Genomic DNA, 18,341 nt, shown 5'->3' with positions numbered 1-18,341 from the left:
GTAAAAGCAATTTGGTCTGATTTTTCATAGTTATGTGCATATTAGAAATTCGCGCTTGGCCAGCGCGGTGGACTATGGCCTTATTCTTCTCATGTAACGGGTGGATGATAATGATGTTGTTTAAAGGACTAGCTATGAGTGTTACATGTCTTTATATAATTTATATTTAGTTATAATAAAATGAGGCAAACCTGTTTCAAGTTTAAATTGTAATTTATTTAAAACATTTTGTTGATATGTTCAATCATAAACTTATTGTCAACAACAATGTTTACTAATGGGATAAGTTCTGGAGTACCAACAGGAATGTGCCTGGTTTGAACTATTAGTAGTGAATGTTAAGAATGAGGTTTGTTTTATAATTAATATTCAATAAAATACCGACAATCTATAATTGCTATAATTATAAAGGTAGCCTTTAGTAATTTCATTATTTTAATGGTATTAACACACATTAGTCATAAGTCACTTAGTTCTCTATTCATTAAAGTCTCACTGCTGGACATGGGGAAGTTCTGAGATTAAGGGAAAGTGAGAAGGCCATAGTCCACAATGTTTGGTCAAGTGTATATTGGTAGGTTGCACACATATTTCAATTGTACCATTATGGTGCATCCACATCTTGGTTCTCGCGCTGCTCCTAGATTTGGGCGTTATAACATACAACAGATAATATATTTCATTTTAAATTTCTAACAACAACAACCATTATTTGTTCTCAACAATGTACTTTCATTAAAATACAACATACAATTATAATTTTGATTTTATATTCGTATGAATATTATATTCATTTCTTCGTTTTTTCGTTCATTGTTCAAAATACAGATGATAGGTATTGGGTAGTGAGGACATTGCTTCCTTAACTTCTTTGTCTGTAGAAATTGTCTTTCCACGAAGCTCTTTTTTCATTTTTGGAAAGAGATAATAATTGCTGGGAGTCAGGTCTGGTCTATAGGGTGGGTAATTTAAAATATCAACGCTCACCTTATGCAGGCCAGCCAGTGCAATACGGCTCTTGTGTACGAGCGCATTGTCGTGCAACAACAGGACACCTCTGGTTAATTTTCCTCGTCTTTTTTCTTTGATGGCTTCTTTTAACCACTCCAGGATTGTTGCGTAATATTCTTCGGTTATAGAGACACCTTTATCTTTATAATCTACTAGTTTTTGCCCGCGGCTTCGCCCGCGTTTAAAAGAAAATAATATGACATACTAACATACATAAAACTGAAAATTCGTGCCTTCATTGGAATGAAAGTGTCAGCGTCTGGCGAAAATTGGTCGTACAAACTCTGAAACCTTCGTGGGCTCATGGACAACAACTTTGTTAAAGATCATCACTTGATCAAATGCATAGTTTACGATTAAATTCTTACTAATATCGATTTTTTTAGTCCAAAAGTTAGATTCTCCGATTAATCGATCTTAGATCGCCATCCCTAGTTCTCGTGGGATTTCTGAGATAAAAACTATCCTATGTCCTTTCTCGGGTCTCAGACTATCTTTGTACAAAATTTCATTAAAATCGGTTCAGTGATTTAGGCATGAAGAAAAGATAACCAGACAGACAGACATAGTTACTTTCGGATTTATAATATTAGTAAGGATTAATTAACAAAATTCCTTCTGAATCTCAAAAGACTGTCGCCATGAGTTTTTCGGCCGATTGTGACACCTTAAACTTCTTAGGAGGTGCTGTACACTTTTTATTCCACTGCATGAAGTCTTGTTTAGACTCAGGTTCATAATGGTGAACCCAATTTTCATCTCCAGTAACAATTCGATTCAGTACAATATCCTTGTCTTCTCCACAGAGGTTAAAAACGCACGGGAACATTCAACGCGCTGTTGTTTTTGAGGCGGCGTGAACATTTTCGGCACCCACCGCGCGCTGACCTTAGTCATAACAAGATGGTCATTCAGAATTTTAAAAATGGTTGTATCCGATACTCCAACCATTTCTGCAAGCTGTTTCTTTTTTAGCCCAGCATCTTCCAGTACTAATTTTTCGACATTCGCTATCGTTTCCGGAGAGGTCAACGCACTAGACCGTCCTGCTGGATGGTCGTCGGTTGTCTTCAAGTGAATCCCTGCCTTACTTATAAAGGTTGTTCCACTTGTAAACCATCGTTTTTCCACGGCAACAGTCCCCGTAAACCGATGAAATCTCTTCCATTATTATTTGCACAGACTTTCCTTGCTTGGTAAGGAACTTTATAAAGGCGTGATGCTTGATTTTCTCCATACTTCAAATTTTCTTCCGGATTGAGTTGTTTAATTGTCGATAGTTTTAAAACTAATGATGTAATTGTGATAAAACTTTATATTTATACTATTTATGAGTCACTTAACACGTACGGCCCTTAACGAGCCCGCTATACCCCTTCCAATCCCGCCATTCCGCGGACTTAAAAACGCATCCACGTTTGTGGCCGCGCAGTAATTGTCGGTCGCGGTCCTGTAATAACGTTTTGGCTGTTTCCAAGCTCTGTTCGATTTCAAAAGCAATAACTGTAACTTGGCAACGCACTGTGCATTTGCCAGTGTGCACTACCACTTATCACCAAATTGAGTTATTTGTCTTTTCACTTGTAGTAAATAATAGAGCAATAAGCAGGGGGATATATTTCAGATTAAAATACAATATCGAAGATACGGTCCGATTACGAAACAGAATGATGGAAGTGATTTTAAGTCTGTTTTTAACACTGGAAGAAAATCTGTGAATCTACACTTTGAAGGTTCTTCCTAGTGTTCTCAAAGGTGTGTCAAGTCTGTTAACCTACATTTCGTTAGCGCGGTGGATTATTGCCACGCTCTCATTCTCAAAAGAGACTTTTCCTCAACATAGGATAAGAATGAGCCAAATTGTCTGGCATATATACTTACTTGTTTTGGTGTCGAAAAAATGTCACAACTTGGAAGCGAAGTTCACTGTCAGTCTGGATCGGGATCTGAAAATGATAAGTGTGTTCTCATTAACTGTATTGATTGAGATTGTAGTATTAATTTTCAAAGAAGCGTCCTTTTTTTTGACGCTTATCGGAAACCGTAAGCCCGCAGTCGGACGCAGCTCCCCTCCGCGTAGCATCCAGCCCGCGAAGGGGGAGTCGGCCATATTTCGAATATGGAAGACTGGTAGGTCTTTTTGGGATTCCGTAAACAAAGGTAAAAAAACGGAACCCTATTATTAAGACTGCGCTGTCTGTCTGTCTCAGGGCTCTATTTTCTGAATTATAATAGATAACACTTGAAATGTTTGCACTGTATGTAACAGGGCGGCCACTAGCTGTGCCCCGCGGTTACATCCGCGTTAAAAAGAAATCTAACTATATCATAAACAAAAAATTCGTCAAGACTAAAGGTCTTTGAAATTTGCTTCCCGGAGCCTAATTTTAAGGTCTTCCTTTAGGAAATACACATAAAATAAAACAAAGACGCTTGTTGCCTTTGGTGAATCGTTCCTTTCGTTCCCGAAAACCTACACCTCTGTTGTGGTTATAAATTTCAATTCTAGAATGTGACATCATTAATAATTACAAATTATATTGTAGGCCCGATATTTATATTTTGGACAATCCAAAAACAGACGGACAGGCAAATGGGCGTCCATCTCCCTCTTTGACATTTGCTTACAACTACATAAAATAATCCCTTTTTCATATTCACACGCGTAACAAATTGATTCACAGGGAATACAAATTACTGATGATTATATATTTCTGACAAAATTTATATTATCAAATTTGCAACCATACTTAACCATACACAAATTCACGTTTAGCTGTCATTTGCGTTTTATTATGATTTCACGCTTGAATTCACGGTCGAATGGGATAAAAAGTATCCTATATCCGTCTCGTGGTTCTAAGCTACCTCTCCACCAATTTTCAGCCAAATCGGTTCAGCCGTTCTTGAGTTATAAAATTACTTCACGGAAACGCGGTCGAACGGGATAAAGAGTATCCTATGTCCGTCTCCTGGTTCTAAAGCTACCTCTCCACCAATTTTCAGCCAAATCGATTCAGCCGTTCTTGAGTTATAAAATTACTTCACGGAAACGCGGTCGAATGGGATAAAATGTATCCTATATCCGCCTCCTGGTTCTAAGCTACTTCTCCGCCAATTTTCAGCCAAATTGGTTCTGCCGTTTTTGAGTTATATAATTACTTCACGGAAACGCAGTCGAACGGGATGAATCCTATGTCCGTCTCCTGGTTCTAAGCTACCTCTCCACCAATGTTTAGCCAAATCGGTTTTGACTTTCTTTTATAAGACTTTATAAAACATGCATGTATGGATGCACATGGATTTTCATAAAGAAACGCCATTTCACAAAGAAACGTTTATTATCTAAAAAAGCTATTATTTTTAGAATATAGATGGACTCTTTCCCTATTAAACTCTTCAATTTGTATGTTTACGCCATATAACTTGATGGATTTTCACACAGAAACGCCAAATATTGTTTACTAACTCAAATAACAGTTATTTTTAGGATATAGATGACCTCTTACACTATTAAACTCTTCAATTTGTATGTTCATATAGCATCACTTAGTCCTACCCTCTTGTTTCTGGTAGCGCTACCTCTACTGACTACAACGAATACAAAAAATAAAAAAAAGTTTAAAATAAATGGGGACCATGGGGAAAATGTATGCGGACCCATACAAGAAGCCGCTATTTTTCGACGTTTTATATATTATATGTGATTCGAAGGTATTATATATTAGATGTAGGAAAGAAGCATTGGTTCTGTGAGCTGTCCAGGATATTCGCAGTATTTTCCTCCATCACCACACCTCGAAGGCATCTATTCGCATACGTTCGCCTTTTTTAAGCGCCCACGTTTCCGAGCCATAAAGAAAGATTGACAAAACCAATGTTGTCTCCAGTTTGCGTTTAGTTTTCACACTGATGTTCCTGTCGACCCATATCTTGGTAAGTTTTGTCATAGCATTTTTTATTAGGTTAAGATTAAAACTACTTCTTAACAATCCGCTACAAATATGTATAATGGTATATATTTTAAACAATGCACGTACTGTATGTACCACCCTCCCTCCCTCAAAGGATGCGTGTAGATGCAAAAATTAAAATTAAAAAAATATACACGACCATACGTACCACCACCATCACGTGTTTCGCTCCAAAACGGAGCATCATCAGGGTAAGTTGACTTGTATATATATACACAACCTAATAGCACACATTTCCGCAAAATAACGCCTGATACAATTAACTATATAGCATTTTTTGCCAATTCGACGCCTGTTCAAGTTTTTGCCAATTCAAGTTCATAAGTACCTTCATTTGTTATATTGGATACCAGTTAATCAAAGTTGTCAACTTGATCAATTTTCGTAGCTCCTGTGAGTTCCAATTTATGTGTGCGACCAAGTACCATTATTTTTGTTTTAGCCGTATTAATGGACAGCCCAAACTCCCAACTCAATTTTCCACTTTATCCAGGAGAGGTCCATTGGTGTCATCAGGGTATCGCAGTTTATTTTCTTTCACTCCGCCGACGTTGATACCTTCTTCCAAGTTGTCACATACCTTCCTCGTGTGAATATATATCCGTATATGTTAAACAAAACCGGTGACAAAATGCATCCTTATGGACAAAATGCACTTTCGTTTAATTTGAAGGCTCTCCAAACGGAGAGCGTTTAATCAATCTTAATGATTCCTTGGTATATAGTCCGTGGTTGGTTGTGGTATAAGTATTGGATAAGTGCTGTTAGGTGTTCTGGTACACCAAGGTTGGAAAGGACGGTTCTGACAATGTTTATATCATCATAAACAGAGTTGCGGTAACGATGAATTAAATAACTATATTAAAAAAATATGTTTTATTGTTCTTATTTGTATTAATTATAAAAGCATTTATTAAACGCAAGTAGTAAACGGATTGTAAAAATTTCAACCGTCTTCCTAGTATGGTTTAACAGTTAAATCGAAAAATGCCGAAAAATACCGGTTTGTTGTATGGAGACCCCCTTTAATATTCAACTTTATTTTATTTTTAATATTTGTTGTTATAGCGGCCACTGTTATGCAACCTCTGTAAAAAATACAATTAGAGCCCTATAACAGACGGACAGACAGCGAAATCTTAGTAATAGGGTTCCGTTTTTACCCTTTGGGTACGGAGTCTTAAAAATATTGATAAGGCAATTATTGTCCGCTAAACTCATTGGTGAGTTTATGGTTAGTTAGTTTTAGAGACTAATAGTTTAGTGTCTCTAAACTGTATAGAAAAGTAGTAGAAGCAGCGCCACAGACCCGCGCGCGATTGTAGGGTTTTAAAGCGTACGCATATTATATTGTAGTATATACTTATTTGTTTTTTTAGCCGACTGCCATGGAAGGGTTATGTTTTTCGCGCGTATCTTGTATGTTTGTCTTTCTTTATTTGGTCGGATCTAACAAACGGCTGGATGAATTTCGACAGTTAACGTTTCATTATAACCGTCTCAATGACTCGATTGTCCTTAGATAGATGTTAGAAAAAAACAAAATAGTCGATTTTTGGCGCGGAATAGTAACACATTTAAAAAAAAGAGATAACCGAACCTATCGAGTAGGATATCAAACGAAAAAACCGAAAATCAACCCGGTAGAGAGTAAAATAGGGGTTGAAATTTTATTTGAACAACCGTCAATTTTGAAGCAAACACTATCAAATTCTATATCTGGCTTGCTGGATAAAATAATGAAATTCTACCCCTAACTAGGTAAAATAATGGCTGGAAATTTGAATTACTTAAGTTATATATTTTATAGAGAGTAAATGGTGGCCTTTGTTTCGCGAAATAGTAACGCCTGAAAGGAATACAAAAGGAGATTATACATTATATCACATCGAGATGGCTGTCTGACTAAATGAGTAAGTCGATGTGCCAGAGATCAACGCAAAGAGGAACCGCTAAACTTGAGATTGCTGGAATTTTACAAAGAGGTTCTTTATATAGCGTACATGAGCACTACGAGGATAACATAGAATAATATTGTTTGAACATCTTTTCATTTTGAAGCAGATACCTACTATGGAACTTTGCTTTTGGCTTTCTGGATAAAAATAATGAAACGCCTATTTCACCGTTTTTGGAAATTCTACTTCAGCCTTTTTAGTGCAGCTGGGTTTTTGATTTTTTAACTAAATTACTTGTTCCCTTTTGTGTTTACTTTACTATATTTAGCAGTTGAGTTTTTATTTTGTATGGTATGTGTTATTTACTAGTTATGGTACCCGTACTGTACATACATACGAGTACCTACACTTGAAAAATATTATCCTCGTTCTCGCACAGTTTGGTAAAATTATTTTTTTTATTTACCGAATGAATAATTTCGAAAGAATAAGTTGCATGCATTCTAGATTAAAAAGGATTTGATAGATAACTTTGTGCCTGGGGCGTTTGACTGTCTGGCTCTTGACCTCAGAGGGCATTCCACTCCTAATTTTTTAACGACGATATAAATATTTTTTGCATTACATTATTAAAAATGTTAACGTTGGATATTGTAAGCAATTTTACTTAAAGCTGTACCTAATGGACAGCTTAGTGTACTTTGACTTTCATTGCAGTAGCACCAATATCAGTTTATATGAGTCAATCTTTTATGGATTGACTGGTACAGTGATTTCGAAATGAGATATAATATATATCTCATTTTCAACTTATATTTGTGTCTCTTAATAATAAGTGTTTCATAACGAAACACCTTGTGAAGTGGTGGTAGTTGTATTGACATTCAAAAAGTGCCCTGTAAAGAATCATTTTGAATTAAAAAAAATATTTTTTTAAGTTATTTTATTTTCATAATATAGTCCGTCAAACTGATAAACTTTTCAGTGCGTGTGGCAGGGCCGTGTGGAGTGTCACTCCACTTTTTTCCCAAGTGCATCAATGTGGAGTTAATAAGAGAACTGAGCGAAGCTCGCATTTAAACGACTTGACGATTAGGATGAGACGCCATCTCACGACGCCTTATTGAAAATGCAAGAAACATTTCGACAACGATCGTGCTGGTATTTAATCTGACGATTGTCTGAAGGGATTTTAGTAATGTGAAGACTTAAGAAAAAAAATATGTTTATTTTGAAATCACCGAATGTAACATATAACACACAGGAAATAGTATTCATAAGAAACTATTCCGTACTTACTTCGTTCTGGATGTTAATCAATATAAAGACGTTGGGAATATCAACACTACATGTCCAACACAATACACAGGGTAATTTTTTCAAATGGACCTTCAGGGCCAAGTCTGAAACTGCAAGGATTAGCAAAAAATGCGGTAAGGAGTTACGAAAGGTATTTTAAATTGAAATTAATTAAAATAAATTGAAAATCACGCAAAATCGTACAAGCAAAATCGTTAATCCTGACGATCCTGATATGAAGAATAGGACAACATTATTAAAATCGTGTATTGTCATCGGTTCTTGATAATTCGAGTTCGATTTCAAAGATTCCCATACATACATACAGGTCAAGCTAATAAAAGCCTGGTAAATTAGGAATTGCTAAACAATTTGATTACTATAATCTAACTGTAACACTATATTTTAATGAAATAATTGGTTAGTTACCCGCTTAGTTATTTAAATCGTTGACGATCGCTTGACTGAGTATGAGTACTGAAAAAACGACCAAGTGTACAGGGTAACGAGTAATAAATGAGTAGGTACTTGGCATATCTCTACGATTATATCTGCAGATTACTGAAAGTATTTTGAGAATTTATAATTTTATTTACTTAACATTAAAAAAAATGTTTTTCTTGGGTGTAATGCAATGACGAAATTTTTATTTACATCGGTAATGGTCGTGAATTTGACTTAACAATAATAATCAAAGGTCGCAGATGACATATTGTCTAAAGTTAATAAAATTATCTCATTTTTGTTTACTTATGTAATTCAGCACAAAGATATATTATATTTCTAATTATAATATAATATAAAAATTTAATTTATAAAATAATTACAGTGTCCTGTATTAAATCTACGTTAAAATACATTTAATTAAAATGCACCCAACACGATGATCAACTGCGAATTGACCCCTACATTTGATGCAGATCGCCGCGACGACTCAGATGCAGAGGCAACTCTACGTATTTTTTGTCCCCCCTAAAGCGCCCCTAGTGGCCTGCCCCAGCACTACTAATGGGTTTTACATATACCTATTATATATTCGTTATTCATTATGTTTATTAAAATTAGGTACATTATAAGTTGTATCTTCAAAACACGAACTGTAAATGACTGTGTTCCAAAGATTCACACGTTATACTTTTTTCTTCTTCAATTTTGATACAAAAACAAAACTACATTTACATACAAAATATACAAAAAATTGTGACAATGTGAATATTTGAATCACGCTCCTTTACAGTCGATGTTAAAGATACAACTTACGTGGGAGGTATCAAATATGTACAGTTGTCATAACGGAGTCTCTCTGAAGTGCAAAAATAACTTTTGAAATTGGAAAGGAATAACGAAATTGCGGACATGTGACAACAGACACATCATTTGGACAGTTAACTGTCACTCCGTCTCCATTTTAATTTGAAGCTTCCGGGGCAACTCGTTACGTGGCGCTAGTATCTGCACAAAGTCATTTTGTAAGGACGTGTACCCCCTTGCTGCAGATTCACTTGCATGTTCACGTTCAGTTGCCTGATCACGTGCGTGAAGCGCCATTAGTCCGACTAACTTTCCGTTGTCACAACTACCTAAGAAGTCAAAAATTTTATCATTTTTTTTATCAGTTTTTAACATAAGTAATACAAGTCTCGAATAATAATGTTAAAAAATAAAAATGTCTTATAGTTTTATAGATTTTGATTAAATCGTCTATTCTAATCATTATAGTTATTGCTATTGTAAATAATGGACAATTTATAATTATATGCTCCACATCAGCAGTAGTAGCATCACAATATTTACCAGATTCAGATGTTTATAATTTTATTATCTTCAATTGTGATGGAAATAATCCATGTTCTAATCGCAAGCTATTCATGGTGGCAATAGAACGTGTATTTCAGTTTTTTATATTAAATTACCACGAAGAACAACAAATGAATGACCATAGACAATAGAAATACATAACGTAAAATCCACAGTCCACAGCTCCACACGCACAGATAAGTTTGTTTATCGGACTAAACAGTTAACAGAGTTAAAGTTGGATAGTAAGTTAATATGCACTTAGTTTGTGAAATTATATTTTTGTTATATAAGTAAACTATAAAGGCCTGTGGCATAGTATGAAATAAATGCATTGTTTTTGAATATTAGAGTAGCAGACGAGCATGCAGTCCATCTGATGGTAAGTGGTTACTGCCGCCCATGGACATCTGTAATCGAATACCATCTATCTATCTACCCACAAATACGCCGCTACCCCAGAAGACTATGCTGAAATGCCTGGGATAAGTATGTCTAAGTATGTCTTAACGCTTTAATAGCAGCGTTAAACGCTGCGTTATTAGCAGAAATAGGTGTGGCGATAGTGCCGCTGTAGTCAAACCACAGAGATTTTAACACCTTCAGCAATTATAAAGTGTTTGCCTTCGAATAAAAAAATGTTTAAAATGCGCTCACACATAATTACTTTTTGTAAATATCGGCGACCTGACCATAAAAGAAATAAAATGACGAATAACAATAAGTAAGTAGGTAGGTACGAAAAAGAAGTGTTGTGTTTGAAACCATCATGATAATTAGGATAGACTCAGTATGGAACATAGAACATAAATTGATCATTATCAATTGAGATTTATGATACACCAACACTGTATAATACTGCCGTGTTCAGTCTTGAGCATGTTAAAAATTGTGTAATCACATCGTGAACCGTGTTAGTTTGATTTTGTTGTGTTTATGTTTACTGGAAAGTGTGATGATAGATATTTACAATTTGAATTAGTTAAAAGAAACACTGAGTTTGTTAAAGAAATAATATTATTTATTTAAGCAGAGAGTCATGCTATTGACATACATGCAATCGAATGATACAAAAACAAATAGAATACAGGATAGATCAGAACCACCTTGCTTTGATTACAAGACATAATTCACCATTTTAAATGATATATAAATAAAAAAACAATAAGTCCAGCAAGAAAAAGACAAAATAAAAATCACATCGAAATCACAAAAAAAGAAAATGCAGACAGTGCTTTTTGCCAGAGCATTATTGGATACACTCCATATAATACACTGTGAGTTCAACATTAAGAAACAAATAAAATAACAAAAAAATAGCTCACAAAATACACATATAGAGCTTTTGAGTACACAAAGTGGGCATCAATTTCTGGCAGACTGCATTAAAATGTAGAAAGAAGTTCAAAATATTATTTGATATACATATATTTTATAATCAATGGTGAAAAAATTGCCCACATTGTTACGAAAAAGTAAATGTACTATACATACTATACATTTATAATATGCGTGTATAGGTCTTCATTTACTCCACCAATCCATCCAGCCGTGTCCTCCAGCCACAAGGTTTAAAACTGTTCTGCAAAGAAAAAGAAAATAATATACACTACATCCTAGACTTATTAGCTGAATATGATACTTCATAAAAACTTGGAATTTCCTACAATAACTACTCAGGTGTTCAAAGGAAATAAATAAATGTTTTGGTATATCTTATTTTGTAAATTCCTTATTTTAAAAATAAAACATCTTAGCAATAACAAACACTTAGTTGTTTATGGGCCTACACTTAGATAATTAAACCGACAGTTGGTTTAATTATCTAAGGGCCTACACTATATTTCTATAAACACACTATTATTTATTAATCTGATTGCGATGGCGATTCTTTCCGAAAAGATCGATGAATCGAAGTATGATAAGTTGATTCACAAAAAGATGAGGCATAAGAAATCGATTCTCCAAAAATTAATATTCAATCTATTCTGGGGCAAACTTGCCAAAAAAAAAGGTCGTCAGGGCCAACAGTCATTGAAATACGTATATATTCGCAAAAATATTCTATAACATATTTTTTGTATATTCAATAAACTTTGTAAAAATCGAATTTCGATTTCCTAGAATGAAATATCGATTGGATCTGGAGATCCATTAATATAATCGTTTTTTTAGTCATAAAATCGATTCTTTGGTTAATCGATCTCAGATCACCATCCCTAATCTGTATTGAATCAATTGAATGTCAGTTGTCACTGTCAACAATATTAACCGTTTTAGTCGAATATGTTAATTAAATATTATATTTATTTATTAGCTATGTTACTTTCAGGTTAATGTCTGGAATGGCAGTCTGGAAATTGGAGTAACAACTAATGATCCCGAGTATATGGACTTACCTGCTACTGCAACTAAATTGAGGAACACAGCATGGGTAATTGTTTTTTATATTATGCAGTATAAACGGCTACTTTTAGTAATATTTATAATATGTAGAGCAATATATTACTGTAATGAAACCCATAATTAGAGTGAAGTAGTATATTGGAAGAAATATCAAAACAGAATTGTCATATAAATATAAATTAAATATATAGCTAAAGCAATTCTCTTGAATAGAAATTTGAATAGTAAATGGTGGTAATATAATACATGTATTACCTAATATTTTTCAATCTTTTGGAGAATAGATTAATAGTAAAAGCAAATTTTGAAAATGGTATGGCCACTATGGTACAATCGAGGCAGTACTATTGCCGTCAGTATCATCAGTAATCAGTATATTGGTTCACCATTTTAGTCCACAAGAGTGGCAATATGTGTGTGATAGGCTTGAGGTAAAACTAGTTGTACATGAAGTTATGAAAAATATAATTTTAAAATTGCAGAATTGAGACATTTTATTATGTAATGGGTACTCGCGATTTGCATTATTTAATTTATTTATTTCCAATATTTCCGCCCAGTTGCATGTATGGTGGTCACGGCGAAACTGTGGTGGCAGGGAGAAACTAGTTGACAAGTTATTGCTTGTGGTAGATTAATCTATCTACCCTACGTCTAGTTCGTTTTTCTTTTCTAGATTCCATATCACGACACACACCACTAACAATATCTTTACGCACCATACTTTGTACTATTTGTGACTTGCATAAACTAACCACTGGATTCCATGTTTGGGCTAACTTAAAAACATCTTCTCTGTTGAAGTTCGAGGGGTCTATAAGGTTGACTGTAGCTGTGGTAGCTCATATATTGGGCAGACAAAACAAGCTATATCACAACGTATTAAGGAACATATCAGCGCAGTCAAAAAGAATGACCCGAAAAACTCTGCGGTAGCCAAACACATCCTTAGTTCAGGTTGTAACCACTGGATTGAATTATTAAACCTCAGGTGATCTCCACTGAGCGTCATTACTTTCCTCGTTTAGTAAGAGAAGCAATATAGATCAAGAAACATCCTAGGAATTAAAAATGCATATAGTGAGTACCCATTACATAATAAAAAGTTTTGAAATGTCCATGGATGGCAGTGACCACTGACCATTAGGTAGACTGCAAGCTTGTTTACTACTTTAATCTTATAAAAAATAATATATTAATAATATATACATAATAGTTTTATGAGTGATATGTATTAATTCAACCTTACATTCATGAAAATATAAAATGTGACTTTTTACTTCAATGAGAACTTACCTCCATAATGGTATTTGAAGCCAATCTTCAGTATATTCATGAACTTCAATTACTTCAAAAAATGTGTCAGGTACATTTTCTGACAGTCCTTGTGGCGAGTGATCTTTAAACAAGAAAAGAGAACTTATTACAACATCAAAATAGTAATTATATACTTCTTGGTTCCCAACAAATAGGGTCACCTAATGTTAGGTAATTTTTTATGACCCATAAAAAATTGTAATGCATACATACCACCTTTTTCATTTAATGGTTTTTACCATTTAGGCCTTATCACATCAATGTTAAGTGGTGCTGTAATCTATAAGTATGGCAGATGTGGTAGATGTGGTGGTGGAAGGGGCAGCACTATCTTGAGTTCATTATAGATGGTATCTGGGTAGCAGCTGTCATCCTTAGTCAGTCTGACTGTGTTTGTGTGTTGTAACACCTATGTAATAACACTAGTGTTAAGCACTGCTGTATTCTGATTTGACGGGTATGGTAAGGAAGACATGCTTTTCTGCAGCATTCCAGCTTAGTCGTCATTTGTGGCTAACCTCAGGTAGGAATATCTAATCTTAGCTGGGGTTGAATAAGGAAAACCATTTAATTACATTACTCTTTAATCAACTGGATGGCTTTTAATGATTTTGAAACATCAAATAGTATTTTCATCTTAATATGTATAAATTGTATGTCACTGTGTTTACCCATACTACTGGTTGATACTAACTCTTTTTTTTTGTGACAACACAATAATTGACTCAGCTTACTAGTACATTCTTTAAATTTTATTATAATATGTGCTGGCTCTGGAATATTTGCTAATAATTAATATTTATTTTCAATTTATGGGCTTATTCTCTTGCTCTACAAGTGAGGCTATATAACCAATCGCCAAATCAACATCAAGACAATAGCCCAGTATTATCATAATTATATCCTACTCATGTCTGGGTAAAACATATGACTGTACTACGCCCACATATTGTTACTTCACTTACCTCTAGAATTCCTTATAACTACCACTGTAATTTGTATTTAATTTTCCCTACAGTTTGTCCATTCTATATTATAGAACTATTCATAATTAGCTATTGTTTGTACAAAATATTTGTTATGTTGCACTTAATTTCAAACTTTCATATTATTATGTGATGTGATTACAGTGCTTCATACCCATTGAATATAAATCCTCACTTATGTTTAGTTTCTTTATATACTACACATAAATATTGTGATTGTGGATGAAAGAAAATTGTTAATTAAGGAAAAATTTAAAACTGTAAGAATTGCACACTCAATGGAAAATGAATATTTTTTTATCTAAATATATATAACTCAAAGGTGACTGACTGACATAGTGATCTATCAACGCACAGCCCAAACCACTGGACGGATCGGGCTGAAATTTGGCAGGCAGGTAGATGTTATGACATAGGCATCCGCTAAGAAAGGATTTTTATCAATTCTACCCCCAAGGGGATAAAATAGGGGATGAAAATATTACTTCGTAACGCGAGCGAAGCCGCGGGCAAAAGCTCGTATTCTATGTGCCAATTCTTATCACATTACATCATAAAGTGCCTTTTTATAAAATTGTAAGAGAACCGGTATTACCTCTACAAGTTAAGATATAGATATAAAATTGGTCATTGTTAGTCTGTAGAAGAAATTTACAAGGTACGGGTCTAAATATGGATGGTATGTCACGTTTTAGTGTATTGAGGGTCCACCATAGCCCATGGACATTTAAAACCACATTTCAATATGAATATACCTCGTAAACAGATAAATTGAGTTGCTCGTCTCTGTCCAGAATTAGAATTTCTTAAACTACTGAATCAATTCAACCATAAGTGCCCCAACAGAGGAAGATGGAATACCTATTCATGAGAATGAAGCTGGAATGCCTTTTGTGCTACTGTGTGCCAATGTGTCATGTTACTATTTTTCTGTTTTAGATTATGTCTGGATGTTCAGTAGTGAGGGATGGAGTGACGTTGATCAACGAGTATGGCCCAGAGTTGGATTCTCTTCACGAGGGGGAAATTTTGGGGGTCATGAAATCAAGCAAGGTACAGCAATGGATGAATTTGTTAATATTAATTAATGAAATTATTAATTTGCTAAGATAATTAATTAAGCAATTTAAATTCTAACTTCTAAAAATCCTGGAAGTCTCCTGGCAGCGTGGTGAACTATTTTTATACTTTATTGTATGTAACCTAAACTAATATTTTTGACACATTTTACACTCGGGTTAATTGATAACTTGATAATCAAGACTCCCACTATGATGACGAAGGGAGTTGGTGATAATTGTAGGAACGGAGATGCTGATGATGATGATTATTATGGTGGTGGTGGCGTTGACAGTTGGAAAGGTTGTAGATGGTGACAATGATGATGGTGGTTATGGTTGTGAGAGTGAGCATTATGATTACGATGATAAGTGTCATTAGAAATTGTGTGTTCAATGGTTCTAGGGCGACTTGTCGTTCTACGTGAATGGTCGTTGTCTTGGCGTGGCGGCGGAGGACATTCCGGAGCGGGTGTTCGCCGTGATCGACCTGTACGGGCAGTGCGTGCAGGTGACCATCGTGAGTCCCAACTACAGGCGTCTGGAGGACCCCAGTCTTGACTCTATTAGTGTACGTTCATTTCATGTTTGGAAGGTTCGGAGTATGTGTCGAAGATACGTTGTTACTATTGGAGGTTAATGAAGTTGATCTGATCTGATCTGATCTGATCTGAGGGTTGCATAGAGAAAAAAACTAACAAATTAGATTATAGGCTGTATTTAAGCAAGCCATTGTAACCACTTAGTCGGAATGGCTAAATGTGGCTATGACTATCCATGTTGTAGGAGTAGCACGCGCTCGTAATGGGATTAAGGTTTGAACATGTAGACCAACAGATCGATCAATTCCAGGAGGCCATCGGGTTAATGGATACGATACAGCCCCTTATAGTTGAGTTGCCGGTGCCGTCAACTTCACACGCATCGCCTTCGGCTCTCCGGCAGGATCTCCATATACCGATACCGTCATTGGAAGCCGGTTGTTCACTTGGTACGTATGTGCTTGTGAATGAGCTCATGTCTGTGTGAGGTTGCATCGAATGTAGAACTGGCAGTTTACGCAAAATAAATGTTAAGAATGATTGCGCATAGTAACATTTAGGTGAGTGTCATAGCATGTATATCTATATTGGACCTTTGGTGCACGAATTTATTTATAAGCTGAGTGCAGAGCAACAAGTAAGTTTCATCTAGATAACTATTTTCCGTTTTTATAATGACTCCGGTTTACAAAGCTTTCGACTCGTGGTAGACTAAAAATGTGCAATATCGATTATTACTAATAGGCGTTAATACATTTCAGAGTTTCACACCCATCCAAAATCCTCGGATCTTTCTTTCTATTGCTCTTAACATAGATATGTACATAACTCCAAATGCACCTATCGATTTTTTATAAAGAAAAAAAAGTGTAAAAATGGAACCGAAAAACATGATTCTTAAAGATTAGTTTATTACTACTTTTTAATAGTGTATTTTTTATCGCTTTTATTAACTATACTTACGAATAATTTGTGAAATAGGTGGCTAGTAAAATAATTACACAAAAAAATTTTAGGTCTTGAGGATTGGTCAAAATTTCTTACGGAATATTATTAGGTTGAAGTGGTAATATCGGTTATTACCACTTCATATAAACAACAATGTAATGTTACAATGGTCTGGTGCATAAAATATAAAGATAAAAAGGTAACATGAAAATTTAAATGTTTACTTACAATTTTCCGTGAGTTTCACTACACTAGCACATCACTATCACTATCACATTAATACGTTCCTCAAATTATCGTTCAATATACAGTTGCCGATATCGTAAATCAATCTAACCGCTTGATCAATTTATTAAACAAAAATTGATCAAATATGCAAATTGCAAGCAGAGTCCGCGCTCGCTCGGTTAATGATTGAGCGAGTATTACTTGTCAGATTGGTACACGCATGCGTTGTTTGGAGGCCATCCGTCAACCGAATAAGATGACCATTTCATCTTATTCGGTTGACGGAAGTGCGTTCCGTTAGGGTAACCGTAATTCCTGGATGGTTGTACCTGAAATTTTAATAATATATTTCCATTACATATATTAATTAATAGTCTCACAACAATTTGGTTGTAAAGAAAGAACAGAGCGATTTTTTCATAAAAGTACAAACTAAACGCCATCAGTCGCGTTCATGTTTTTATAAGAATGTTTATCAGTTTTCATTAAAATAAATGGCTATATTATCAAGCGAGGTGGGGAATTTCGTCAATACGGCCGGTAGATGGGGCTAAAATTATTATTAGCGTAATCAGGAGAAATATTAACAAAGACTAAAAAGTAAATAGGTTCGTAATTAAATTCACTATCCATAACCAAATCATTTGAAAAGATGTAACTGCGATTGATATATCGTATTATTCGCGTTAATCTCATTTTAAGTGTCTATGTCAGCAATTTTAGGATTAAGTAAGGGCACGATCATATTATTAGATTTTTTTAATTGTGTAGACTTTATGCATGTGATTATAATTATTGTGAGCTTACAATTTTTAGATAATGTTGTTAAGAGGGCGGCATCCCACAATAAGGGAATCTCCTATCATATAATTCTTTT

The 18,341-nt window shown here is 34.7% G+C and overlaps 1 protein-coding gene and 1 long non-coding RNA gene across 12 annotated transcripts in view; one reads left to right on the top strand and one right to left on the bottom strand.

Annotated features, from left to right (window-relative positions):
• Positions 1 to 18,341, top strand: part of Neurl4 (neuralized E3 ubiquitin protein ligase 4) — a 251,324-nt gene that overhangs the window by 102,079 nt on the left and 130,904 nt on the right. For 8 of the 10 annotated variants that reach the window (XM_073074332.1, XM_073074336.1, XM_073074331.1 and 5 more), the window contains 4 exons: positions 12,312 to 12,413; positions 15,628 to 15,741; positions 16,153 to 16,317; positions 16,599 to 16,737. In XM_073074332.1, the coding sequence (XP_072930433.1) occupies positions 12,312 to 12,413; positions 15,628 to 15,741; positions 16,153 to 16,317; positions 16,599 to 16,737 (520 nt within the window). Of the gene's footprint in view, positions 1 to 12,311; positions 12,414 to 15,627; positions 15,742 to 16,152; positions 16,318 to 16,598; positions 16,738 to 18,341 lie in introns of those variants that run through there. The other 2 variants (XM_073074338.1, XM_073074339.1) reach the window with 2 other exon arrangements.
• LOC140743222 (uncharacterized) lies at positions 2,905 to 17,670 on the bottom strand. Of its 2 annotated transcripts, XR_012102417.1 has the most exons (4): positions 17,465 to 17,670; positions 13,682 to 13,784; positions 11,474 to 11,561; positions 2,905 to 2,957 (listed from the first exon to the last, which is right to left on the bottom strand). It is a non-coding gene; the product is annotated as an uncharacterized LOC140743222 (long non-coding RNA). The 2 variants fall into 2 exon arrangements; XR_012102416.1 differs by lacking the exon at positions 2,905 to 2,957 and having other exon boundaries at positions 10,972 to 11,561.

The sequence above is a fragment of the Epargyreus clarus genome, unplaced genomic scaffold (assembly GCF_041222505.1).
Source record: "Epargyreus clarus isolate Ecla_fem2 unplaced genomic scaffold, WU_Ecla_fem_2.2 ptg000007l, whole genome shotgun sequence".
Classification (NCBI taxonomy): domain Eukaryota; kingdom Metazoa; phylum Arthropoda; class Insecta; order Lepidoptera; family Hesperiidae; genus Epargyreus; species Epargyreus clarus.
This window is presented reverse-complemented; position numbering and strand designations above follow the sequence as displayed.